This window comes from Gavialis gangeticus, unplaced genomic scaffold (genome assembly GCF_001723915.1).
Source record: "Gavialis gangeticus isolate Ggan-Ray unplaced genomic scaffold, GavGan_comp1, whole genome shotgun sequence".
Lineage (NCBI taxonomy): Eukaryota > Metazoa > Chordata > Crocodylia > Gavialidae > Gavialis > Gavialis gangeticus.
In genome coordinates, this window is record NW_017728993.1 from 24,495,715 (window position 1) to 24,520,598 (window position 24,884).

At 54.4% G+C, this 24,884-nt stretch overlaps 1 protein-coding gene and 1 long non-coding RNA gene across 2 annotated transcripts in view; one reads left to right on the forward strand and one right to left on the reverse strand.

The window, feature by feature from the left end:
• The window catches only part of POMGNT1 (protein O-linked mannose N-acetylglucosaminyltransferase 1 (beta 1,2-)), a 21,684-nt gene extending 20,284 nt beyond the window's left edge, over positions 1-1,400 (forward strand). Inside the window, exons 16-20 of the mRNA XM_019501377.1 lie at positions 95-192; positions 385-429; positions 581-716; positions 949-1,058; positions 1,246-1,400. Coding sequence (XP_019356922.1) covers positions 95-192; positions 385-429; positions 581-716; positions 949-1,058; positions 1,246-1,339 — 483 coding nt within the window. The 3' untranslated portion in view covers positions 1,340-1,400. The remainder of the gene's footprint in view (positions 1-94; positions 193-384; positions 430-580; positions 717-948; positions 1,059-1,245) is intronic.
• Positions 1,401-1,639: 239 nt separating this feature from the next.
• On the reverse strand, positions 1,640-24,644 carry LOC109286707. The gene is made up of 3 exons (XR_002094655.1): positions 24,634-24,644; positions 19,553-19,559; positions 1,640-1,815 (listed from the first exon to the last, which is right to left on the reverse strand). It is a non-coding gene; the product is annotated as an uncharacterized LOC109286707 (long non-coding RNA).
• Positions 24,645-24,884: the final 240 nt, after the last annotated feature.

Here is a 24,884-nt window from a genome sequence, read left to right on the forward strand (position 1 = left end):
CCGGGCGCTCGGCTCGCGGCGCCGCGCGGCCCGGAGATCTGCCGCGGCTCTGGGGCGGGGGCAGCATCGGGAACACTTGGGCGGCGGGTACCAGCTCTGCCCACCCCCTTCTGGGCTTGGTTTCCAGGAGGCCTATTTCAAGAAGCACAAGTTCAACACGGTCCCCAATGTCCAGCTGAAAAATGTGGAGAGGTGAGTGCCAGCCACTGCCCCGGGGCCCTCGGCTCTCGGGATCGCCGCGGTTCTTGGCCCCTCCGCGTGATCCCTTCCCCACTCCATCATGCTCCGGGGATCTCGTGCCTCGGTCCTTCCTGGACACGGCCCCTGTGCTGTGAGCATCCCTTGCTCGCGGGTCTCTGCATGCTCTGCATCCTTCCCCTGCAGCCTGAAGAAGGACGCCTACGAGATCGAAATCCACCGGCTGCTCAGGTGAGGGCGTCCCCGGGGCTCGCGGGACCTCGCTGGAGGGCAGCCAGGGTTGCCTTGTTGGCCGCGGCCCATTATTCGTCCAACACCCAGCACTGGGTGGGGGAAAGGGGTCCCCGGTCCGCATCTCACCGGCCTGGCGTGCTCTCCTCAGCGAGGCCGAGGTCCTGGACCACGGCAAGAACCCGTGCGAGGACTCCTTCCTGCCCGACACCGAGGGCAAGACCTACGTCATGTACATCAGGATGGAGCAGGAGGCCGACTTCACCACCTGGACGCAGCTGGCTAAGGTGACTCGCGGACCCCTCCCCACCCAGCCGAGTGCTGCTGCATGGGGACAGGCAGAGCAAAGCCCGTCTGGGGGGTGCAGTGTCAGGATCTGGCTGCCAAGAGCATGGGAAGGGGAGCCAAGGTCCTGGGTGCACGCAGGGCATCTCATGGAGGCAACTGGCTGGTCCCTAGGCCTGGCATTAGCCCTCCCCATGGGTGGGCCAGTGCCCATGCTCTGTCTCCCTGCCCCAGTGCCTCCATATCTGGGACCTCGACGTCCGGGGGAACCACAAAGGCCTGTGGCGGCTCTTCCGCAAGAAGAACCATGTGCTGGTGGTGGGCGTCCCGGCCTCCCCGTACTCGTGAGTATGGCTCTGCCCGGGCTGGGGTAGGGGCTCCCCTCCAGCTCCAGGTACTGGGCCCTCTCCCCGGACGGGCATTTACCCTTAGTGCTGCATTTACCCCCTGAACCTGCTGTGCAAAGATGTGTGGCGGGGGGCGTCTTGATCCCTCGAGTCCAGGCTCTGACCTGCTGCCTGTGCCCCACAGGGCAAAGAAGCCGTCCTCAGTGACCCCCATCTACATGGAGCCCCCCGCCAAGGACGAGGCCGCCGGACCGGCGATGGCCGTCGAGCAGACGTGAGGCTGGCGCCGGTGGAGTCGCCACCGCCCAGGCGGAGGAGGAGGAGCGGGGCCATGGGACGACGGGGGAGCAAATCGGCGATGCCCTGACGCGGGAGGACCCCGTCCCCGGTTTGGGGCCTGTGAGATTTTACGCCACCCCCACCATGCAAGCCCCTGGCTGTTTTAACACTGACTCCATACTAACTCTTCCTTGCATCCCCAGGGATGGGGAAAGACGGGGACGCTCCCCATGCACTGGCTCCTGCTTCACCCCACAGCGGGTTTGGCCGCCTGTGAAGCCCTGACTGCTTCAGGTTGGGTTTTATTTATTTGACTGCGGTGCAGCCAGCTCTTGGCAGGCACGTGCCCCTCCGGCGGCTTCTCCCAGTACCCCGAGCGGGGCTGCGGGCTGGCTCTTCCTAGACACGACACATCCCCCTCCTCAGTGGGCAGGAGGGGACATGGTGCACCCCGGATGTGGAAGGACTTTGGGGGCTTGCGCTTGCTCTGTCTCATCCGGCGGGCCCCTGCCCCTGCCTTGCTCACCCCCCGGTTTTGCCCCCCGTACCGGCGTGCTCCTGGACTCGAGCGGGGGGCGCCGGCGTCAGTGACTCTGCAAGGCCGCGTGTGCACTGGGCTACGCCCGGCCCGGGTGCCCAGGGACCCCGGTGCTTGCCCCACTGGGATGCTCAAGGGGAAGAGCGCAGCCCGCCAGCAAGAGGATGAAGTGCCTTGCTGAGCGAGGGTGGCGATCGGCCTCCCCTTCCCCCCCGGCCGCCGGGTGGAAAGCGCTGGGGCCCATCCCACCCCTTGCAGCCTCTGCGGGGGCACGTGCTGGTGCGATGGCTCCCGCTTCCCCGCGGTATGAGCCCCTGCGCTGCGTTGGGTGCAAGGGAGCTGCCATCTCGTGTCCTCCGGATGGGGCAGCTGGGTACGCGAAGGGCAGGAATTCAGGGACCTGGAGGATGTGGGGTCCCCTCCCCACTGCCGGTGCCTTAGCGGGGTAGGGCATGGTGCTGACCATGCCTTCCTTCTACATCCTCCGCCTGCAGCCCGTGGCCAGCGTCTTTGTGGCCCTGTCCTTGCAGTGGCCAATGCATATTTTCCCCTTTTTGGCCAATTAGCTCCTCAGGAAGGGTTTCCCGAGCTGCATCTCTGCGGCCTGTGAGCCAGCCGCGGGCTGCCGGGCTCGCGGGGTCCCCGTGCCACAGGCACTTCCACTAAGCAGCTCTGCTCCCTGGCTGTGCCCCAGCCCCAGGGCTGGCAAACTCGTCCTGGGGGCGCAGTGGTGGCCCCCGGCCCTGCCCTGGGTCCCTGTCAGGCCAGCAGAGCCCCAAGGCGGTAGCATTTGGGTTGAAGCGCCGGTTTCAGCCCTGGCACGCCGAGGCAGTCGTTGACTCGGGGGTCCGGCTGCCCACGAGCTGGAGCTTTGCAGTCGGCAGGGAGGTCGCGGGTTAAATGTGGGGGACCACCTCCTTCCAGGACAAGGGTGCACACGTGAGCTGCTTGCAGTGTGGGACACCCACCCCCAGCCTCCTTCCCTGCTGCTGCCTGGGCCAGGTACATGGGCACGGTCCCTCGGCATTTTGAGGGGCGCTCCGGGGGCCTCATGCAAATAAAGCTGGGGTGGGTGGGGGGTTTATCCTGAGACTGTGACCCCAGATCCAGGCAGCACCCTGCATCCGACACTACCTTAACTTATTTATTTATTTGCCCGTGGGTGCGCGGGTTGGGAGCAGGAGGGTGCCCGGGAGCTGCGGCTGGCCTGGGCACCGTGTTCCCACCACCTGGGCCACCTTGTCCCGTCTGTTTACTCCGAGCTTTTGCTCGGGAAGTGGCCTTTGGCAAGGCGACGGTGGCCCGCCGGGCACATCTCTCCCTCCTCCCCACCACGATTACAGTCGAGCCTCATTGCTTTTTGCTAGCGACCGGCCCCCTGCTCCGCGTCTAGGAATCCTCCGAAGCCGTGAGCTGAAATAAATGCGGAGGGCCTGGACCCCGTACTCATTTTTGATGCCCTTCTCCATTGTGGTGTTCTTGGGGCCGAGGGAAAGGATTAGGGACGGGTCCCTGCCCGTGTGACGCCACGTGGCAGCACCCCAACTACCCCGACATCTCCAGGAGGGAAGGAGGGAGAGAGCTGCTAGGAACAACCCTGTAGCAATGCTAGCAAGCTGCGAGGTCTCAAAGAGAGGTGGCTTGTTCTCATCCTCCTCCTTTTTCCCTGCAGTCTTTGAGAAAACCCATAAAAGCTCTTTTTTTTTTTTCCTGTAGGAGGTGGGGGAAATCAAGATCTTCTCCCTCACTCTTCACTTGACAGCCCAAGTGGGGTTTCCCCTGGAGAGGCTGGGTTTTGACAGCCCAGATGCATGGGAAGGGCCCCTTCATCCAGCAAGGAAGGGGTAGGGATATTTAGGAGCCTTTTGTTCACTTAAAATGTTTTTGAGTTTGTAAAATCCCAAGAGGTCTTGGCTTCTGTGCAAGAGGTAACAGGTCACCACCTGCCCCCCCCTGCCTCCGGGTCTATAAGCCATGCAGAAACCCTTGCACGCATTCCTGTGATGTGGTTGCAATGGAGGGGGCGAACCCACAAGCAGCTGGATCCAGGCTTACCCCGGAGCTGTACGTCTGGCGCCCGCAATGTGCACCCCTTGCCTCGTGTCTGCACCCAGGTTTCCCCACTGCCTTTCGCAGGCAAAACTTCTTAAATAAAGTTCTTCTTTTGCATTCCCTTTTTTCCCCGATCTCCGTAAGGTTTTATCCCCACAGTGCTGCTTCCGCTCCTCCGTGGGTTTAGACCCGTGGGCAGTCGGATGAGGTGGCCGCGCTCGCATCCTTGCACCTTGGCTCTTTCAAGGGCAGGGTGTCGAGGGGGATCCTCTAATGCAACTTCCTTTTACAAGATCCCCTTCCAGCAGCTGAATGTCTCTGTAGCCATTGCTGCACATGGTGCCCCGCCGGCTTGTCCATCTGTTGACCCCAAAGACGGCTGCCCTGGTCATCCCGTTCAGGACCAGGTTTCACCCCATAGTTCAGTCCTACTGCACCCAGCTGGTTCGAAATGTCCTTCTCCTCCTGCTAGGTCTGTTCTCCAGGTACCACTTCAGCGTTGTCCAACCTCCTCCTCCCTTTCCTCTGCTCCATCCCTCTCTCCTCTTTCAGACTCGCTTTGCTGTAAGCAAAGATGCGGTCCGAGAGGCTGCCTGGCCCTGGGGGCTGAGTCCTGTGCGCGCTCGATCAGGGGACACGGGCGGTGCGAGAAGCTGTTGCTTTCTGAAGCCAGTTATTTTTTCAGAATAAATCTTGCAGATCTGTTGACCGCAGCGTGGTTGGCCTCTGTCTCTAGATGCATGGGGACAGGTTCTGCATCTCCTCTGTGGCCTCCTGCCAAGCTACAGCCCCAGCCTGGGGACAGTACATGATGGGAGCTGAATTACTTGAATGCATGACCTGCTCCGAGGTGGCTCCATCCTCTTGCGCTGGGAGGATGCCTCGGGTATGTGGGAGCTCCTAACCGGATTTAGCAACCTCTCAAGCTCTGCCTGGCGGGTTTTGCTCACCTGTCCGGGATGAAACCAGTTGCCAGTCTCGGGGCCTTGAGGGAATTTGCCCCCACTTCAAGGCCTGATTGGGGACAGGGGGCAGTGCATTTCCTAGCCCCTTCAGAGCATGCTTGACCTCCATTGACAGTGACCTTGGGCTTCCTCCTGGGCCGTGCTGGCGGAGAGGGGTATATTTTGGGGTGCTTTATGGCTTTGCTGGACCAGAGGGGATGACAGATGTCCTTGCAGGCCCATTTGCCCTGCAGACCCACTTTTATTTATATATTGCAGACCCACTTGTGTGTTTGTGTGTGTATATGTATGTGTATATGTATATATAAGAAAGAGCTACGGTTTTCACATTCCCAAAGCATAGACTTCTAAGAACGATGCCAAAAATCATGAGAGTTGGCAACATTGCACTTGTCCTGATGGTTGCTGGGGGGTGGCATGCGCTCTCAGGGCCCTGCTCCTAATGATGAAGCAGAGGAAAGGGGGCAGAAGGAAGCTGTGATCACGGCAGGAGGACGGTTGATTGCCACGCTCGTTAGAGGGGGCAGCTGAGAGGAAACGAGCCGCCCTGACTCCATAGCTACTGCTTGCGACGGGGTGGATGGTCTTCACGGGAATGGCAAGCCTCCACCACGGTTTACTTCCCAGCCCGGCCTTGAGCTCATCCTTCACCCTATTTCCTATTTACCAGTCTCCTTCCTCTCCAACCTGAGCCATCACTGCTGCTAATTAGGCTGGCTTTTAATAGCATCCCCCCCTGCAGTGAGCTCCCTTGCAAATGTCCCTAGTTGGGTGGGTTTGAGGTGGATGGGTCCCACTCCGGCTAGGACAGGGCTACAGGGCTCCGTGAACCTTGCCTCGTTAGGGTTGGGTTTCAAAAGTGGAAGCAAAGAGCATGTTCAGCAAGGGGCTCCCCCATTTTTTGCCCTGTCTCCCTGGGGCAGGAGAGGAGGGTGAGTTGCCTTTTCTACTCCCCAATGGGTGCAGGGGCAGATTTACACCCATGAAGCTGATGAAACTCTGCTGCCATTGATGGTGTCCCATGGGCTTCACCGGTCCTCCTCCCTGCCCACGATACAGCCCAGCTCCTAGGCTGGACGGGGCAATGGTTTCTTAGGAAAGAAGTTGGAAAAGAGCTTTTCCTTCAGAGAAATCCTCCCCTAGTGAACTTCAAGGTTGCTCTGAGGACCATTTTCTGCAGGGTTTCCCTTGCTGTATTGCCTAGTGATAGAGAAGTAGGGCCGGAGGGGACCTCCAGCGGTCATCTAGTCCAAAACTGGATGCACCACTGGAAACGGGAGTAGCCTTTGGGTGTTGGGATTGGGCCAAGTGCTCAGTCTGAGTGTGCAGAAAAGGACAATTTCCTTGAGCTTTCCCAGTTAGTCTAATAAAAGGTGTCAGTTTGGAACCAAGCGTTCTAGTTTTTTGTATGCCAGGTTTGAACGAGGCATTCAGCTCTCAGCATCCCCAAAAGGTTAGGGGAGTCTTGATGGAAACTACCTACCCTCCTCCTTATTCCCTTTGCAATTCAGCAAGTACAAGGAGCAGGTGACTGTGCCCGAAAGCTTGCAAAGAACTTTTTTCCAACTACTCAGTTGGTCTAATAAAAGATATCGCGTCTACTCAAAAAAACCCTTGCCTGGATGAGGTGCAAGAAAAAAAGAAGGGGCCCGTTCCTTTAGTTTCAACAAAGAAGTGCAATTACCCCGTGCTGCTGCCTTATCTGCTCGAGCAGGAAAAGCTGGGAGAAATCTTTCAGGTGCAACCTCTTTTTCCCCAAGCCCCAACTGGGATTAATTAAAGATGAATTGTTTTGCAGCCTGATATGTAGATATTTGAGCTGCCTCAGGTGGGGGGAATGCCAGCAAAAGGGGAAGGCTTTCATCTTGACCTTTTTGGAAACAAAAGGCTTGCTTTGAACGCCTCCGATGTTTTCCTCTTTCATTTGAGCTTTTGGGGATTATTAAAATCAAATCGGACATTTTGGGTTTAAGGAAAAAACACAAAAACCAAACAAAGTCTCCCGCTGCTGGAAATGAAATGCATCCATCCTGGGCCGTCCAGGCTATCGGTGGTCTTGGTGGGAGGTTAAGGAGTTTGAACTGGGTGGCGTGAGCTGAGCAAAGCCCCGCTAGTCTCGGTCTCGGGTGTAGACAGCCCCCGTTTGTCCATGCGCCCTGCTTGTGCAGCACCTGGCGCCGCGGGGTGCTGGCCCCCAAGGAGTTTTCTTAGATGTTCATACCGAAAATTGAATACCTGAGCTGCTCCAACGTGAGTTAGTCGCTAGATGTCCCCACTGCCCTGTCCAGTACATAAGGGCTCCCATAACGAATCTGGTTTTGTTTAGTGGCTTTTCTTCTCTCTACCGCACTCAACCGCCGTGCGTCACCGGTCTGTCGCTCAGCTCTGACATAAAACCCGTTCCCCTCGTGTTAGGAGCAGGCTGAACCAGGGCCTGGCTCCGAGCTGTTTGCACCCAGCCAGCAGGAGCGGTGCCTGCAGCAGAGAAAAGTCGGCCGAGCTGCTTCACCCGCCGCCCAGCTCTCCGCTTTGCTCGTGCGGGGCCTAGCAGGCTCCGTCACTTGCCGTGGCCAGGACAGAGCTAGAGGAAAACACTCGGCTGCTGCAACAGTGGCACAGACTCCTCCGCTCGACGCGTGCCGCCCCGCTCGCTGCGACCGGCACAGAGCTGGGGTATACGCTGGCCGTGCATGCGTGACATGCGTCCAGCTCTGGGGAGGGGAATGGCGGCACACCGCAACGCTGCCCCGTGGCTGAGAGCTGCCACAAAGCAATGCGCAAGGGGGTAGTCGGAGCAGATGGCACCGCCTCAGCCAGCTTGGATCTTGCATCCCCCCTAGCACTGTGATCCTGCTCTTTCCCAGCTGTGCACATATCCAGAAGTCTCCGGGTCTTTCTGGTTGCAGAGGACGCCCCGGTGAACCTGGAGCTCAGACGTGGCTCTGGAGCCAATCTCACGATATTGGTGGGAACGGAGGTGTAGGCGGTGGCATGGTCTCGACGGGGCCCACGCTGCTCAGCAAGTCTCCCCGAGCAGGGGCCACAGCGCAAGGTGTGAACCGAGGTGTGAGCTCCACCGCCCTGTTCTCACACAAGTGTGAAATTCGGCCTCCGCTCGACGCTGAGGTGCGTCAGAGGGGGGAAGTTCAATGCTAACGCTCCCTCCCCCCCCCGCGTTTCTGCAAAGCCCGGAGCTGCCATGGGTTTGCTGGGGGCCTCGGCAGAAGCAGATGCGAGTTGGGGATGGGTCCTCCAAGCCTGGCAGGTCGGTCAAGGCGAGCCAGGGAAAGCATGCGAGCGATGCGGTAGCCTCACTGCCCCGGCTCCTGGTCCCAGTGGCCACGTGCCCGTTCACAGCTGGGCGAAGCGGGGGCAACCGCTGAAGCCAGGCTCTGACTCACTTGGCAGCAAAACACTTTCCCTTCCTCTGCCCTACACAGGGACAGCCTGGATTCAACCGATTAACGAGCACTTTGCTAGCACATCCTTTCAGCTGAGGCTCATAACCTGCTCCGTGATCCTCGGCTCATCCTTCCTCTATGGTCCCTGTGTTGCGGCCTGAAGGACTGGCATGCGTCCAGCTCTGGGGAGGGGAAGGGTGGCACTCAGCAACTCTGCCCCATAGTTGAGAGCTGCAACAGAAAGCAATGCACAGAGGAGACTCGGGGCAGGGACCTTGCAAGCCTTGTGGCCCCTGCTCCCTTGGGTTCCTATGCTGAAGGCAAGGTCTGGTGCCCCACTGGGATCCCAGACCAAGCCAGACATCCCAGGCAGGAGGTTTGGTCGACCTGAGCCGCTTCAACACCCCCCTTCCTCCCCGCAAGCAGCAGCTCTGAGCATCCCCGTCCCACCGTGTGCCCAGATTCAAGTCCAGGGAATTGCAGGGCTCATTGGAGCCAAATGCAGTGCAGGTGCAGACATGGTGGTGCAGCAGCAAGGTGGGCTCAAAACACGGTCCTGCAATGGAGCTGGGCTGGTATTTAAGGCCCAGCCAGTGACTCCCAGGGCACTAAGGAAGCCGGCAGGTCTGTAAGCCCACCGTGCCCCTCCCTGCCCACTTCCTATCCCAGAAGGGTCCCCTGGGGCCTGGAGGCCTGGGCAGCATGAGGATTTTGACAAGCAGGAGTGCAGATGATGTGGTGCATCCTCACGTGAGACGCAATGCATATTTTTCTCCGGGTCAGAAGAAACTAGAAGCTGAACTCATACGCTAGGGCTGTATTATTCGGTGGAAGTAAAACGAGAACAAATACAACTTCACTGGAACGTGCATTCGTTTGCTATCTCAAACACAACAGACGAGGCAAAATCAGCAGAGGATGTTGTTCCTTACAATCACGGACAATGAGGGTGGGCAGGGAGCTCACGAGTCACATCTAGTGCAGCCCCCTGCTCCAAGCAGGACCAGCCCCAGCTGCATCATCTCAGCCAAGGCTTTGTCTACCCGGGTCTTAAACACCTCCAAGGATGGAGATGCCACCAGCTCCCTGGGTAACCTGTTCCAGTGCTTTCACCATCCTCATAGTGAAGTTTCTCCTAATATCCAACCTCAACTTCCCTTGCTGCAACTGGAGCCCATTGCTCCATCATCTGCCCCCACTGAGACCAGTCCAGCTCCATCCTCTTTGCAGCCCCCCTGCAGGGAGGTGAAGGCTGCTATTCAGTCCCCCTCGGTCTTCTCTTCTCCATTGTATATAAGCCCAGTTCTCTCAGCCTGTCTTCATACATCCTGTTCCTCATTTTCCTTGCCCTCCGCTGGACTCTCTCCAATGTGTCCACATCCTTTCTGTTGTGGGGGCCCACAGCTGGACACGGGACTCCAGATGTGGCCTCCCCAGTGCTGAATAGAGGGGACATCAGAGAAAGGAAAGAGGGTCGCTAATACTTGTAGTGTGAAGATTTTAAGAGTCCGGTAGATTATAACGAGCCGTGAAGTTGAGTGAGTCGTTTGCTGCTGCCCGAACGGAGATGCTGCTGCCCCACTTGGGCAGTGGGGTTTGGATGGAGCAGAAACCAAAAGGGCCCGTGGCCTCCCCAGTGCACCCCCTGCGTCCACCCCCGCGCGGAGGATTTGCCAGTGTTGTGATGAAAGCCTCTCAACCCCGTCTTGCTTTTCCCCTCTAGGCCTCCCATGCAGCGTGGAGGGGCTGCGGCCGCCCTGGGCCCAGGGAGCTGTCACTGGGCAAGCACCTCGGACCGCACGGAGGGAGGGTGCCTGCCTCTCAGTGGCTCTCCGAAAATGGAAAACCAAAAACCGCTGCTCTGGGGCTGGGGAGGCCTTCCTGTTTGCAACAGGCTGTCTGCTGGTCTCGGTTTTTAACTCCTTGCCGGTCACGGTGCAGCCTGGGGGGGGGGGAACAGTGTTATAGTGCATGAATCCTCCTTTTTTTAGCACTCAGCAATTCAGGCAGGTGCCTAAGGGGCTCCCAACTGCAGCAGAGATGTAGCTGTGGTGGGGAGCGGGGTACCAGCAAGGAAAGGGTTCAAAGCAGAGGTTGGGGGGTCATCCTGGTCCTGAGTCGTAATGAGAGCTAGAGCTGACCTCTGCTTTCAGGTCTTGGGGTAGCTGCCACAGCAAGGGGCTGAAGGAGGGATCCCAGGTGTGAGGAGCAGCCTGGGAGGGGGCACCAACCAGGCACCTGCGTGTTGGCCTCTGGGCTGAGCAAAGCGCGGTCGACGGTGGGACAAGATGGGCCTGTTGCAGATAGACCAAGAAGAGCCTCAAACATTAAGATGAGCAGCTTACAGCTGATGCAACGAAGAAAGGGAAACCAGGGGAGGGCTGGGACGCTGTTTGCAGTCACCTGCAGCCTTTTGCATGGAGAAGAGCAGGGCACCAGGGTCAGCGCCAGCCCGAGGAAAGCCAGCCGGTGTCACCCGCTGTGCTGGGGCTGGGCCGTGGACTCCTACGACACACATATGGGCTGGGGAGCTCCCTGCTCCTCCCCAGCTCCTCGTGCCCTCCATCTGCATGGACGTGGCAGATCGTGAGGCCTAAGGTCTCTCTCCTCCCACGCCCCCAGGGGCTTTACCTGCAGGGAAGCCCTTATGTTAATGCAAATGTTCGTTAGGTATCCAGGTTGTAGCCATATTGGTCTAGAGGAAAAGGCAATCAGGACTTGTAGGAGAGATGATATCATCTAATTAAACCAACAAGATTTTTGCAAAAAAAAGTCTTTAATTGCAAGCTTTCGGGCACAGACACCCTTCATCAGGCATCGGAGGTAAGATTGTAAAAGTTCTCCTGGGTAGAAATGAAAGTTCATATTTAATCAGATTTCACAGAGGAGTCAATAGATGGAAAAAACTCTGCCCTCCCTTCATAGCTAGTGTTATTGCTCATTAGGTATTGGTCTAATGTTCATTAGGGCAGCAGGCAGGAGATAAAGGAGGGCAGAAATCACTTGTAAACATCCAGGAGCTCCCGGCCAGTCTCAAAATAAGATCGGGGCAGCAGGAGGCAGGTCAAGGGCATGGCCACGTCCTACCGGGCACTGGCCAGTGCCCTTGTCACTGCTCCCAGGAGCGTGGCCTGGGATTGCCTGGGCCCAGGAACCTGAGTCCCTTCACATCCTGCAGCAGCTTTTGCCACATCCTCTGTGAGAGAAGGGGACACCTGAGAGCATCTTCCCCCCGCGAGCACCGAAGAAGTGCTGTCGACATGCCCTGAACTCAGTGGGAAACTGGCTCTCCAGGCCTACGTCTGCTTAGCGTCCAAAGCAGAGCAGGTATCCAGGTTGTAGCCGTAGTGGTCTAGAGGCCAAAGCAATCAGGACTCGTGGTAGAGAAGTTATCTTTTATTAGACCAACTAGATTTTTGCAAAGAAAGTTCTGAAATTGCAAGATTTGGGACACAAGCGCCCTTCTTCAGGCATAGGAGAAAAGATTGTACAAGTTCTCCTGGCTAGAAATGAGAGTTCATATTTCAGAGGAGAGTGGAAACTGTGCTAAGATCTCCTGTTTGGAACGGTTCATTTTATATGCAGATTAGGCTCAGAGCAAAAGGGTAAAGAAGGGTGCTTGTGCCCCAAATCTTGCAATTAAAGGCTTTTTTTCTTTTTTTTTTTGCAAACATCTAGTTGGTCTAATAAAAGAAAAGCAGAGCAAGCGCATTCACTTTGGCAGGGCTGCCCCACGACTCACCTATGCTATATGCCAGTCCCCAGACAGCCCCCAGTACCAGTGCAGCCACTGGTCTCTCTTGCCTTGTTCTGGTCTAGCTTGTACAGCTCCCTGCACAGCAGGGGTGTCAAACTCATCCAGATGAGTGCTGCAGGGGGCTGGTCCATGTTCAAGGACCCCACCCGCTTGCCCACCTCCCTGATCCAGCACAGCTGGCACCCACTGGGACCGGTCTGGGACGCTGGCCCGAGCGGGCACTGTATGCAATGCAGCCCAGGCCCAGCCTGAGCAAGTGCTATGGGCGCTGCGTGTCCTGGGCACTGTGCACGGGGATGATCCAGTGCAGGAAAAGGATTCCTGTACCTGGAAAGTGCTCCCCATGTTCACGGGACCTGAGGCTCCTTTACACAGACATGTCCAGGTAGAGGCGGTGGGTCAAGGTGAGTGTGTGCGTGGCAGGGTATCCCATCCCCTCTCGCCCTGCCCCACACTGCCATGCCAGCGAACACCACCGCATAGCTGCAAATCACGCTGGGGAGTCCTCTCCGATGGTTGATCTCTACTCAAGGACGTGGCAAAGTCCCACCAGCAAACCAGCGTGGTTTCCACCCCCCGAGAGGTGCGGCTGCCGCCCTAGGGAGGTATGCGCGGTATGGGTCAGGTAAGGCAGCTCTGAATGCTGGACCTTAGTCAAAAATGCCGCAAACTTCAAGGGCTGTTCACCTCTCAAGTGCATAATCCAGGTAAAGTGGCTTCCTTCGCTGCTCACTTCTGGATGATGAAGGGTCCTCCCTACCCTCTCTCTTCCCCGACCCCCCAACCACGAATGTTGGGGATATGTTCACAATCATCCTGAGATTGTCACGAGATTGCTCCGGCTGCCCACCGAAGGGGGATGCACTCGTCCCTGGCGGGGCCCGGGGCCATGAGGCCTCCTCACCCCTTCTCCCTGGGGTAAAGCCCGGCAGCGCTCAGCTCTGCGGTGCCGCATTGGAAACCTGTTGTGAGAGGAAGCAAAATCGCCACCATGAAGCCGGTCCAGTTTGACAAGCTGGTGTCCTTTCCAGGGTTACCACCTGTCACAAAGGGACATCTGTTTGAGCTGCTGATTTTTGGGCCAACTTCCTGCACTTCATGTTCAAACAAAGGCTAGACGAGAAACTCGGGCTTGAGACGCTGTCAGCCTGAACTTGAGCTTTGCAGAGTGGGAAACTCCACAGAATTTTTGTTCTTCGGCGCTGGCCTCTGCCCTTCCTGGTTGTGGGCAAGGCTGGATTTTCCCATTGTCCTGAATCCACGTCCAGTGCCCTGAGTCCCCCTCTGTTTCACGGGCTCCTTGCAAACGTCGCTTCATCTCTACTTCCCCTCCCAGCCTGCAACGAAAGGCTTTGTTTCCACAGATGAATTCCCAGTCTATCCTAGGGGGTGAATTGGTACTGGTGATGAGACTGGGGCCGGTTTTGTTCAATGTCTTCATCAACAACCTGGATGATGGGATGCGGTGCACCCTCAGCAAGCTGGGGAAAGGCAGTGGGAACTGGGTTTATTTAGCCTGCAGAAGAGAAGACTGAGGGGGATTGAATAGCAGCCTTCACCTCCCTGCAGGGGGGCTGCAAAGAGGATGGAGCTGGGCTGGTCTTAGTGGGGGCAGATGACAGGACAAGGAGCAATGGGCTCATGCTGCAGCACGAGAGGTTGAGGTTGGATATTAGGAAAAACTTTCTCACAAGGAGGGTAGTAAAACACTGAAACAGGTTATCCAGAGAGGTAGTGAAGTCTCTATCATTGGAGGTGTTTAAGCCCTGGGTAGACAAAGCCTTGGCCGGGATGATGTAGGTGGGGCTGGTCCTGTCTGGAGCAGGGGGTTGGACTAGATGCGACTCCTGAGCAACCTTCAACCCTCACTGTCTGTGATTCTGTGAGTCCATGATTTATGTGCACGCGCCTGTTCTGCCATATGAATGGGACCTTAGCTTTGTTTGCATGAGAAAGGGCTTAAGGCAAATTGAATTGAAATGCTATTTAGATGCCCAGAATGCATGTCCATAGAGAGAGGGGAACTATATCGCTCAACCAGACTAACTGGGGAAGGTCCTGTGTAGCCAGGGTCCAGGCTCCAGAGCAAGAGGATTGAGGTTGTACCTCGAGCTCTATCTCGGTCTTGTATGTAAATGAAGCCATGACTCCTGACTCACTTCACCCCTCCTGGTGACTTCCTTCCATGCTAATCTGGCATCAATTTCCCTCTGTGCTAATCTGGCATTGATTTCCCCCCATGCTAATCTGGCATTGACTTCCCCCCATGCTAATCTGGCATTCCTGCCAAGGTCTCCTAGATAATACACTGAGCCCTCTGGGCCTGGTTGGTGACCGTGGTTAGGGTAACACTATGTGGATTTTCGGGGAGCATTGAATCTGTATCTGGAACAAGGCTTTAACCTGTGGCATAGCAAAAGCTGCTAACCACAGGGCAGAATGATATCTAAAACAGCCATTTGCTGATGCTAAGTAACCATCTTAACTGTGTCAACCATTTTCAAGTGAGTCTTTGTGAGTCTGCGTGCTGTAAATGAGGTAAAGCTTTAGGAATGTGGAAGATGGTACAACCTGAGACAGAAAAACAGGCCGGAATGTGAAAAACAACATATGCAAAAAGCTGAATGGTGATTGGCGAAGAAGCCTCTAGAAGCTTCCAGGTTTTGGTCAAAGCCCGCCCATTGATAGAAGAAGAGAAGTCAAGGTCTTAGACATGCGCTCATAGCAAAAAGATACGTAAATGAAGGAAATGCATAGGCAATTCCATGCTAATGAAGCAAGCAGTAAACAGAGGCGGAGCTTGAGATGGGAGGAGAAATAGGTGGAACCAAAGGAGGAGTGAGAGTGGAATAAATGGTTGTGAGTATAAACCAAAGTGTATAAATGTGGGAAAAAACTATTGTTCAGGGCGGCTCCCCGGTTTGTCGGTTGTTTGGGAGCTCGCCCAAGGCCGTCTCCATTCTGAATCAAGGTGTTGTGAGCAATGTGTGCTGGTGTTTGCTCCCGGCCTGCTCTGGCTAATGAGTAACAGGATCCACGGGCAATTGGATCGTCACCGCCCCAGTCATTCGGCACTGCATGGAGTCAGGGTCTATCATGAATGACTGCGTTGGAGTCCTGAGCTGCGTGGGAGACCATGTTTTTTATTCTGGACCATTTTTTTAAATAAAAGGCTTGTGGTGTGAGAACGGGGAAGAAATCCATGGGAGGGGGGAACACGCATCCCTCATGATTTCACCACTTCTATTCCAGGACCGGGTGAAAAAGTGTCAAATGACTGCTTTGAAATGTTCGTGGCAGAAATCATCAGCGCTGGAAGTTTTATTTTTTTGTGGGGAGGGAGGAACGTGGCCAAAACTAGTTATAGGGCCTTCATTATTATTTTTTTCTTACTTAATCCAACCCATCTAGCAACAGATTTGACATCTAAAGATACCAGTGCCCCAAAACAGACATTTGTCCCCTATCAGCAGCACGACCGCCGCCCAACTCAATGTGCGCAGAAGTCCGGGGCTTCCTCCTCTGCCCTCTTCCCCCACGTCTCCATCCCAGGTAACCCCACGTTTCCACATCTCCACAAATCTGGTGTCTCCTGCAACACGGGCCACAAACCATCCTCTACTTCCACCCGTATCGAGCCCAGCAGCGTGTCTAATGGAAGGATTTCTGCAATATGGCCGGGGCATTGTAGTAGTGATGGGTCTGAAGAAGGGGCGTTGGGCCCAAACGTTTGTCCTCCGGCTCTCCCAGTTGGTCCAATAGAGATACCACAAAAAGCCCATTACGGCCTCTGTAGCCACTCTCCCAAAAAGGCCTCCAGCCCCTAGCCGAAGACCTCAGGAGATGGAGAATTTCTAATTTTCTATTCCTTATTGTTTCCACTCTCTCTAGTCTTCGTACATTGACTTCCTTCCGCTGGCACGACGTGGCCAGATCCAAGCTCACATGAAATCAGCTGAGGCTAAAATTGTCCTCCCTACCTGCTAATGAAGGTGCTTTATGATCATTTGGCGATGAAAACTTATGCAAGTGTTTTTCTTTTCCCACTCCCTTCATTCCTGGCATCCTAGCCACTGCCCTTCTTTCACAACTGGGAATTAATTGCCGGCCTTGAGTTTCAAGGCCAAGCGTGGGTGGATTATCCTGTTGCCACGACTCTATGCTATTAGCAATCATGTTCATCGGTGTGCCCTTCTCCTGGCATCCATTAATGTTTAAAGACGATTGCTCGACCCGTTGTGTTTATAGTTGCTATGTGTTCTATTACTGCAATCTACAACCTGGTTAATCTTAATTAGTAACCTTTTCTGGCTTAATTATAAACCGAGCACAGGGAACCTCACCCCGTGCACCACACTTTCTCCATCGACCTGCTGTCCTACCTACATTATCTGTCTGGATCAAAACCTTTGCTGCCCAACAGAAAGTTTTCAGGCAATCACGCTTATCATAAGACCACGGTATCCAGGGTCAGCTTCCCTCTGGGCTTTCCCAGGGCAGCTCGGTCTCAGCGAGAGTGCAAGGCTTCCCTCCCAGGTTTGCTGAGAGTTGCCATAGACTGAGTGGTCAGAAAGTTTCTGATGGCATTTCTCCACCGCCCTTGCTGACATGACAGGAGGTGTTATTCACCTTTCATCAGTGAAGGCCTGAATTCATTGCTGGCTTCAGCCTTTAGTAGGTGTGACGGGTCCTCTGTGCAGGACTGAATCATAACCCTGCACAACAGGACCGAAGTGCATCAGTGGAGGTGCGTGGGGCTGGGGATGGACATAGCAGGGGGTGCTGAGATACCCCAGAGGCCCAACAAAGGGATTTTGGGGAAGGGGTGTCAGGCAGACCAGGGCTGAAGTGCGCTGGAGAACTATATTGAGCTTGTCATGGGGGCAGGACTGAAGTGAGCCACTCCTAATCTTGTTCCCATTGGGTGTATCTATCCATGCATGCATTTATGCCATGTTAAATTTGCTGCATAGTAAATTACTGCGCACTAAGCGGGAACAGGCCAGCGTCTACACATTGTTACCGGATTTGCCCATCGCTTTGGGGTGCGCTCATTTCTTAGGGATACGTTTCTAGGGTCTCTGTAATTCTATCAATGGGCTGGTTGTGTCTCTATACAGAGCTGTATCTCTCCCTTCTGCAAGTCCTCACCCACCAAGGAGCTATCTTGCAGGACTCAGTTTCAACGGGGCTGGGTTCCTCCAGCCACCGAATCAGTCAGATACACACGCACAGATTAACGTGACACGCCTGACCCGGCCGGGTTGATCAGCATGGACAGGCTGACACCCTCGTGTGCCAGGAATCAGTGCATTAAGGTAACAATAATTGCAGTCAGACACAAGCACACAGGTGAACAGAAGACCTCTGCATCCGGCTGGCTGTCCAGCTGACCCCCTCATGGGCCAGCATTCAGTTCATTAGGGCAGGTCTGATCCACCCTGGGTCAACCAGCCTGTACAAGCTGATCCCCGTATGCGTCTCAAACTCAGCACGTCCCAATCTTTTGCCCTAACTGTCCTAGTAGTGGTAGCCTCTTGATGAGAGGGCCCCACAGTATTTTGGGGGATCTTTGACTTAGGTAAAAGAAGCGTTGCTGCAGACCAAGTGGGGAAGGGGAAGTAGAGAAGGAAAAATGCACCCGGTTAGCACCAATCTGACTATAAAAGTTATTTATTGCTAAGTATATCGATAGTAGGCATGCAAGGAAAAACAAACAAAAACAATTGCAATATTACCCCGGTTCATTTGAGTATTTGGGGAAACCTAGCTCAAGCTTAACTAATAAAATTCAGGTTCAGAAAGCTATGCGTAGAGAGGAAAAGGGAAAGAGAGAGCAAGAGCTGGGATCTCCCCATTTCAAGGCACTCAGGCATGTTGTCGACAGGCAAAGTTCCCAGCACGATCCTTGAAGGTTAAACAGGCGATGGAAAGAGAGGATCTGTTTCTCTCAGCTTCTCAAAAACAACAGCGGATGGTGTCAGAGAGATTTCTCCCTCTTGAAACACACTGTTTGCTGCTTTACAGCTTTCTTATACCCTTAGTCCAGCCTCTTCCAAGCATCCTTCTAACTGTGTAAATCAAGAGGGTCCCAAGCCATCATCAACAGGGAAAATCCTGACATAAAAAGTTTCAATTTAAATGAATGACCTTTTTCAGTGACAAGGGGTTACCTGGTTTGGAACATCTCAAGAAACACCCAGGAAAAACATCAAGTTTTAAGGAGTAACCAGACACGTAGGAGCCAACTTGAAATGATTTTGAATATAGAAGATACACTGGAAGGTCTTCTCAGGTGGCCCAGCCACGCTTGCACTGTGAAGTCAGCATCAGGGTTTTTTGTATTTCCCCTGTTGTGAATAAGCCCCAGCTTAGCATGACTTTCAGATCTTGCCGTAGCCTTTTAACAGACTCAAGGGGGTGGATTACTTGTAGTGTTCATAAACTTTGCAGAGAGGACTTCCATCAGTCAGCCTGGGAAAAGTATGACAGCATTTGTGGTCAGGGCTCCCCCGGGCTGGACATTGTGATGAACCCTGAGCCATTGTTCAAATGTTGCTCATACCCCTGTGACTTGGTCTCCTGCCTCGGCATGCCCTAGCCTGGCAACCGAGTCTTAGTTAAACAAGTTTAAATAGGCCTCCCATACTGGGACCGGGGAATGGACAGCCCGAGATGCCTATTAACCTTTTCTTCTGCTTAGTTCTGGTTAAATGGGGGGGAGGGGGGATAGGAAAAGTCCTTTGTAAGTCCAGCAAGCTGGGTGCCAGGCCTCCCTCAGGAAGACAGAGCTGACAGGTAACAACGTGCAGGCATTAAAGCACTGTAACGCTGCGTGTGGACTGACTTGGGTCTAAAGTTAGCCCCTAGTCACTCCATGCACACAATGTTACTGCTCAGTAAGGCGTCTACATGTGCGTTACTGCATAGTAACTAAGCAGGCATAGATTTGATACCTGTATGATGCAGGTATCAAATTTACACTCAAGTCAGTGTAAGTCGCCATATTTACTGCACAGTACAGTTGTGCACATGTAGATGCATGCCCGTACTGCACAGTCATTTCGGTTACTGTGCGGTAATGTGCACGTGTAGATGCGCCCAGTGAGAGCTGTTCTACTGGCTTGAGCAGGGGACAGACTGAGACTATGCTCCAGGTGATCCTAACTGGCGTGGTCTGACCCTTTTCAAGTGTAGAGACCCAGAATTCACGCTAGACTAGGAGCTGGGGTCGGATCCATCATTTACTCTGCAGGAGATGGTCCCACATCCCACTGAAAGGCAACATGTCTTGCATTGCTAAATCCTTTGGGGGGCTTTAGCATCTCTTTCCCTGCAATGCGCATGCAGCCCCTAGCACATCGGGGACTGGCTTGGTGGGCCTACGGGTGCTGTTGAGATGGAAATGCTCCCGGATAACTATCAGATCCCGGTCAAGGATGCTGAGGGGTGGAGACCCCTTGTCTCCCTTCCACTCTGGGACAGAGGAAGGACTCTACCAGGAGCCTAGGATATGTGGGTGTTAAGTGACTCTCCCAAGGTTGTGCGGGGAGTGAGTGGCAGAGGTCCCTGCCACCCAGGAGCAGGCTTCTGTCACTGTCCAGACAAATGCCTTCCTGGGAAACACACACCGAGTTTATGGAAATGGGAGACTCCCCCCTAGCTTGCTCCTGTGGCCATATGGCTGAGGGCAAATGAAACGTGGGGGCATCCAAACCCCAAACCTCCGGGCTTGGGCCTGCACATAGGATGCCCGCCAAAGGATTTGGAAGTATCTGAAGCCCCAGGAGGGGTGGGGAATGCTTGCCGGGAGCAGGGCCGCATATGGTGTTTGAATGATTCACATGGACTTGGACTTGATTTGGCTGATTTGACTTGGGATACGAAAAATTTTCCATAAAAAACCCAACACAACAAAACACACGCTTAAAGGGGCATAAATCTCCAGCTGGGTCACCTCCTGCTAGGAGAGACGCCTCCCCTTCCCACACCCTTTTTGTCCCAGAGCTGTGAGAAGTCCCTTTATCAGCCTGCAAACATTTGCTGAGCTCTTGTTTCTGGATACGGCACCGGTCACTGCCAGGTCCCGGGTACAGCCCCAGTGACGGCGAGTTTCCAGAGAAACATTGATAAGCTGCTTGCACTTGTTCTGGGCTGGACAGCACCTGCAACTGCTGCACTTTACAGTGGCAATGATGCATAACACAGCAGAAACCGAGGGCATGGTCCAGCTGGCTCCGTGCTCTGTCATGAGGGTCTCTAAGGGACTGAAAAGAAATGCCCCTTCCTGCTAAAATACAGGGGTGAATGGTTGCAGATGCCTCCTCTGCCTGAAGAAGGGTGTTTGTACCCAAAAGCTTTCAAAGAAGACTTTTTCCAACTATTTTAGTTGGTCTAATCAAAGATACCAGGTTTACCCAAAGAACCTTGTCTGCCCCTCACATCAGGGGATTTTCATCCCTTTGCATTGCAAGGGGTTGCATCCAGGTTCGACACTGCTTGCAGGGTGGTCACGGCCCCCGGACCCTGTTCCCAGCCACCCCTTGGGTGATGGGATGCCAGATTGCAAATCCCCTTCAGGAACACCACCAGTACGACATCTTTTTTGGGCAGGTTACAGGAGAAAACAGGTGCTGATTGTGAAATGGGTGACCCCTACAAAGAGGGAGGTTGGGGGCAATCCATATTGCTGGGTTTTGCTGAAACTTCGGGTCAAAAATGGCAAGCGCATAGCTCTTCTAGTAGTCATCGCCTGCCTTCAGGAAAGTGGGTTTTATATCACCAGCAGCAATGTGATTATGCCAGGACCGGACTTGGGGGAGCGAAGGTCATCCAGCGTTATGAGTTCGGGGGAAGGCCAAATATCAGCGACTGCGATCACATGATGCCAACATGCAAGCTGCTGACTCTTTTCCCGTTTATACTCGTTATCTCTTCCCACCTGCACCCTGGCACAGAGCTCACCCGACTGAGTCCTGATTACATTGCTCTCATGGAAATGAGGCCCAGCATCTGCTCTTTAAGAAGTATTTTGACTCCGTCTGCGTTCTGGGAGCTGATCCGAGCATGAGAAAAGCTGGCAGTATCGCTGTGATGCCAGGGATTTCCAAAGATCAGTCATTTTCCTACAAGCTCTGTTCACCTTGTCGTGTTCGCTCTGAGAAAAGCGTCTTTTACCCACCCACCTGCATCCATCCAAGGTGCAATATAAAACCATTGGAGTTCTCTTCATTGCAAAAATGCGAATGACTTGGAAATGCTGCATCCTTTGCAATTCTCCCTTCATTGGTTTTAATGAAAGGCTTGAACACGAAAAGGGTTTTTTGGACGTGAATCATTTTTTATGCAAAAAAACCCAAAGTTGCCTTTTCTGAATAAAGTCAAAACAAAATTTTAAAAATGTTATAGGCCAGAATGATCTTTCACGGTGTCTTTGTGGCTGGTAATTGTGTGAGAAGGTTGTCCCTGCAGTTTGGAGAATAGGTGGGATATGCGTGTCTCTAGGATGGTTTGATCCTGCCTTGAGCAAGGGGTTGGGCTAGGCCACCCCCACCCAAGGACCCTTGTACCCCTACTCTCCTATGAGCCCAGGAAAGGCTGCAGAACAGTGATAGGCAAACATTTCTTAGCTGGAATTTGAAATTAAATGTTAACAATGCAAAAAATGGGGCTAAAAATGTACGGTAAAAAAGCAAATATTGGCACGTGCTCTTTTTTTCTTCACAAAAATGCTTCTATAGGTTTGAAATAGGGGCTTCATCCTTTCTTCCATCAACTCCCTCTGGCCCTGCTCTCGTGCTGACGCTTGCTCAGCAATGTCCAACCTCTGTCCTGGAGAAAAGACATTGCCGTCTGAGCAGGGCCCAGAGAGCTGTCGATCCCATGCGGTTTGCACACGGCTTGGTCTTGTTCCCTTCATGGGGGTGTTATTGGGCATCTTGCTTGGGTTTTCGCCTGGCTTGGGTTTCGGCTCTAAGCAGCTGCTATCCATCCACAAAGTCGATCTCCGGGCCTCCACGAGGGTGATGCAGTCGTGAGTGATGGAGAGGCAGAGCTGGGGATCCCGAGGAGGGTGGTGCAGCTCTGGAACGGGTTACCCAGAGAGGTGGTGGGATCTCCATCCTCGGAGGCTTTGAAGACCTTCACAAAGCCTTGGTGGGGATGGAGTTGGGGCTGGTCCTGCTTGAAGCAGGGGGTTGGACTAGATTTGACCTCCTGAGCATCCTCATTTTCTATGAGTCAATAAGATGCCATAAACTCATGCTCCAGTACCATGCTGGCCACATGGCTAAACCCCAGCAAACAGCCGGGCAGAGCCTGGTTTCACAGGCAGGGGTAGGAGTGCCGCCTGCTTTGTGCAAACGCCTCTGTAACAGGAGGAGCACTGGCAATAGCACGCCTGTGTTGGCTTGGAGACCAGTCCGGTGTGATCCTATGGATTATGTAAGGGATACATGGCTCTTTGTTATAGTCGTGTCTGTCGGGCTTACGCTGGGCAAACGCAGGAGTGTCAGTCCCTCCCTGCAGCACCCGCAGCCTCAATCCCGAAGTAGGGACAGGGAAGAAGGGACGCTCCTGGTATTTCCCAGAGGGAAAGCCAAAGTCTCGGGGCCCAGGCTGCACCGGAGGGTGTTACCCCAGTTAAAGAGGGAGCTAGGACAGGCCCTCGCCACTCCTGGTGAGACGATGCTGCCAGTTGAATGGTGCAAAGACCACAAGCCAACAGCCCACCCAAGCACGGGGCTTTGCCAGCAACGCTAACTGGCCTGGCTCTGCTTTCTGCCCTGATTGCCTTCCTCGGTCTGCACTGGTCGGGGCCCATAAATGTCCCCCCACCCCGTCTCCTTCCCGGTGACGAGGCCAGTAACCCAGCCCTGGAGCCCAGCCCCGTGGCTGTGAACCGCAACCGGGCAGGTGTTGGCTTCTCGTCCTGTTTGCATGGAGCTCTTGGCAAGGATTTGACGGGCCTTTTTCTGCTTTTTAAATCCCGGATAACTGATGGTGTTTGAGTTGTATTGTGTAACAACCCCCCCAGCCCTTCGCTGTTAGGCAATGCTGCGGCTGCCCTTTCCAACTCAAGAAATGGGTATACAAAATACTGCTAACGTGCACTAGCAACGGCAAACACAGGAGCCTAGGTACACATATGCAAATCTGTTTCCAGCAGGTAGCTGGCCCCACTGGTTTCGGCATTGGCCTGTGGGCTGTATCGATTGAAAGCTTCCTTGTTCTCTATTGTGGTCCATACATCCCTTCATTTGGGGTGTATAAGAGCACCCAGAAGTCTCTGGCAGCTTGCAGGTGTTGCAGCGACCTGTCCGGTGTCTGCATGCTCCCACCCAAGCCTGCGGGCTTGGCTGAATGCAAGGAGGAAGGCGTTTCTTTGGGCTCCTGCATTTGTCCCTGTCCCAGTGCAGAACATGCTCATGAAAAACTGTCAGGGGCAGGCAGGGAGGTGCTGATTTGCATGGTGACTTGTAAGGCAGGGCTGCTGAAAGCAAATATCAACCACCATGCGTGGTAGATAAAGCAATGCCCCGGGGCGCCCAGGTGCTGGGCGGTAGAGGAGCACGACCGGAGGAGGCAGCCCCGTGCTCAGGGACCCCTCTCCTTCCTCGCCCAGGGGATTTCCTACGTGACAAAGCAATTTTGAACATCCCCCTTCCCCATCCACTGACCAGGAAATACTTTGCAGAAATCCTGGCTCTGGGGGCCTGTGCCCCAGGGCAATAAGGAAATGTTCTTGCCCCTAACGTTTTTCCCCTCCCTTGTAACACACCCTGTGTCAGCCCGGTATCGGGGTGGGGGCATAATCCTCCCAGCCACGGCTCCCTTCCTTCATTTCCTCTCCCCCTTGGTCTCCCACGGGGCAGCAAGCAGCCCCATCCTCCCTGCCCCTCTGGCCTGCAGGTGGGGGGCCACAAACTCTCCATCCAGGAGGTCACTGCTTGGCTGTGGTGTCCACCACGTGGCTTTCCAACCCCTCGCCCCATAGCAGCCCCTGAGATGGAGCAATGGTCCCCAGCCCGTGGCTTATGGCTACCTCCCTCGAAGCCACAGATAGGGTCTGCAACCCCCAGGAACGTGTTTCCTTGCAGCTCTGGCCTGGCGAGTGCTGGATGTTGCTGAGCCTGGAGCCAGCATTGCCAGCTTGAGAGGTTTCATCTCATGACATTAATGACTGAATCTATTCCAGGACATTTCATCGCATGATGTAATGACATTAATGACCGATTTACTGTGCTCTAAAACTCATTCGCTATGGTGCCGACCCTTGTGCTGCGGTGGAAATAAGGAACGTCATATGATTCATCATTTCCTATTTTAAGCCTATTGCATAAATAAACAAGATAAGCAACTACTTGCTCTCCTGCTTGCAAGTAGTAAAATCAACCTGGTTGGCCTAGTGGAGACATGGTGGGATGAAACTTTTGACCGGGCAGTAGACATCGAGGGCTATAGGTTGTTTAGAAGAGATAGGAAGGGGAAAAACGGTGTGTGGGGGGGTTGCACTCTATGCTAGGGACCAGTATACCATCTCTACCTCCCAAATGGGGCCAGAGGAAGACTTAACTGAGACCTTGTGGGTCAAGCTCCAAGGAGGGCGGGGAGAGGGATCTGGTGGTAGGGGTTTACTACAGGCCACCACATCAGGAGGGAGAGCTGGATGTGCAATTCTCCAGGCAGCTGGGGGAGGCCGTGCGTGCAAGGGATGTTGTGGTCATGGGGGATACGAATTACCCTGGCATCAGCCGGGAGGAGCAGTCGGCCAGGTCGAGCCACTCACGAAGGCTCCTGACGTGCATCCAGGACCTACACCTCGTGCAGGAG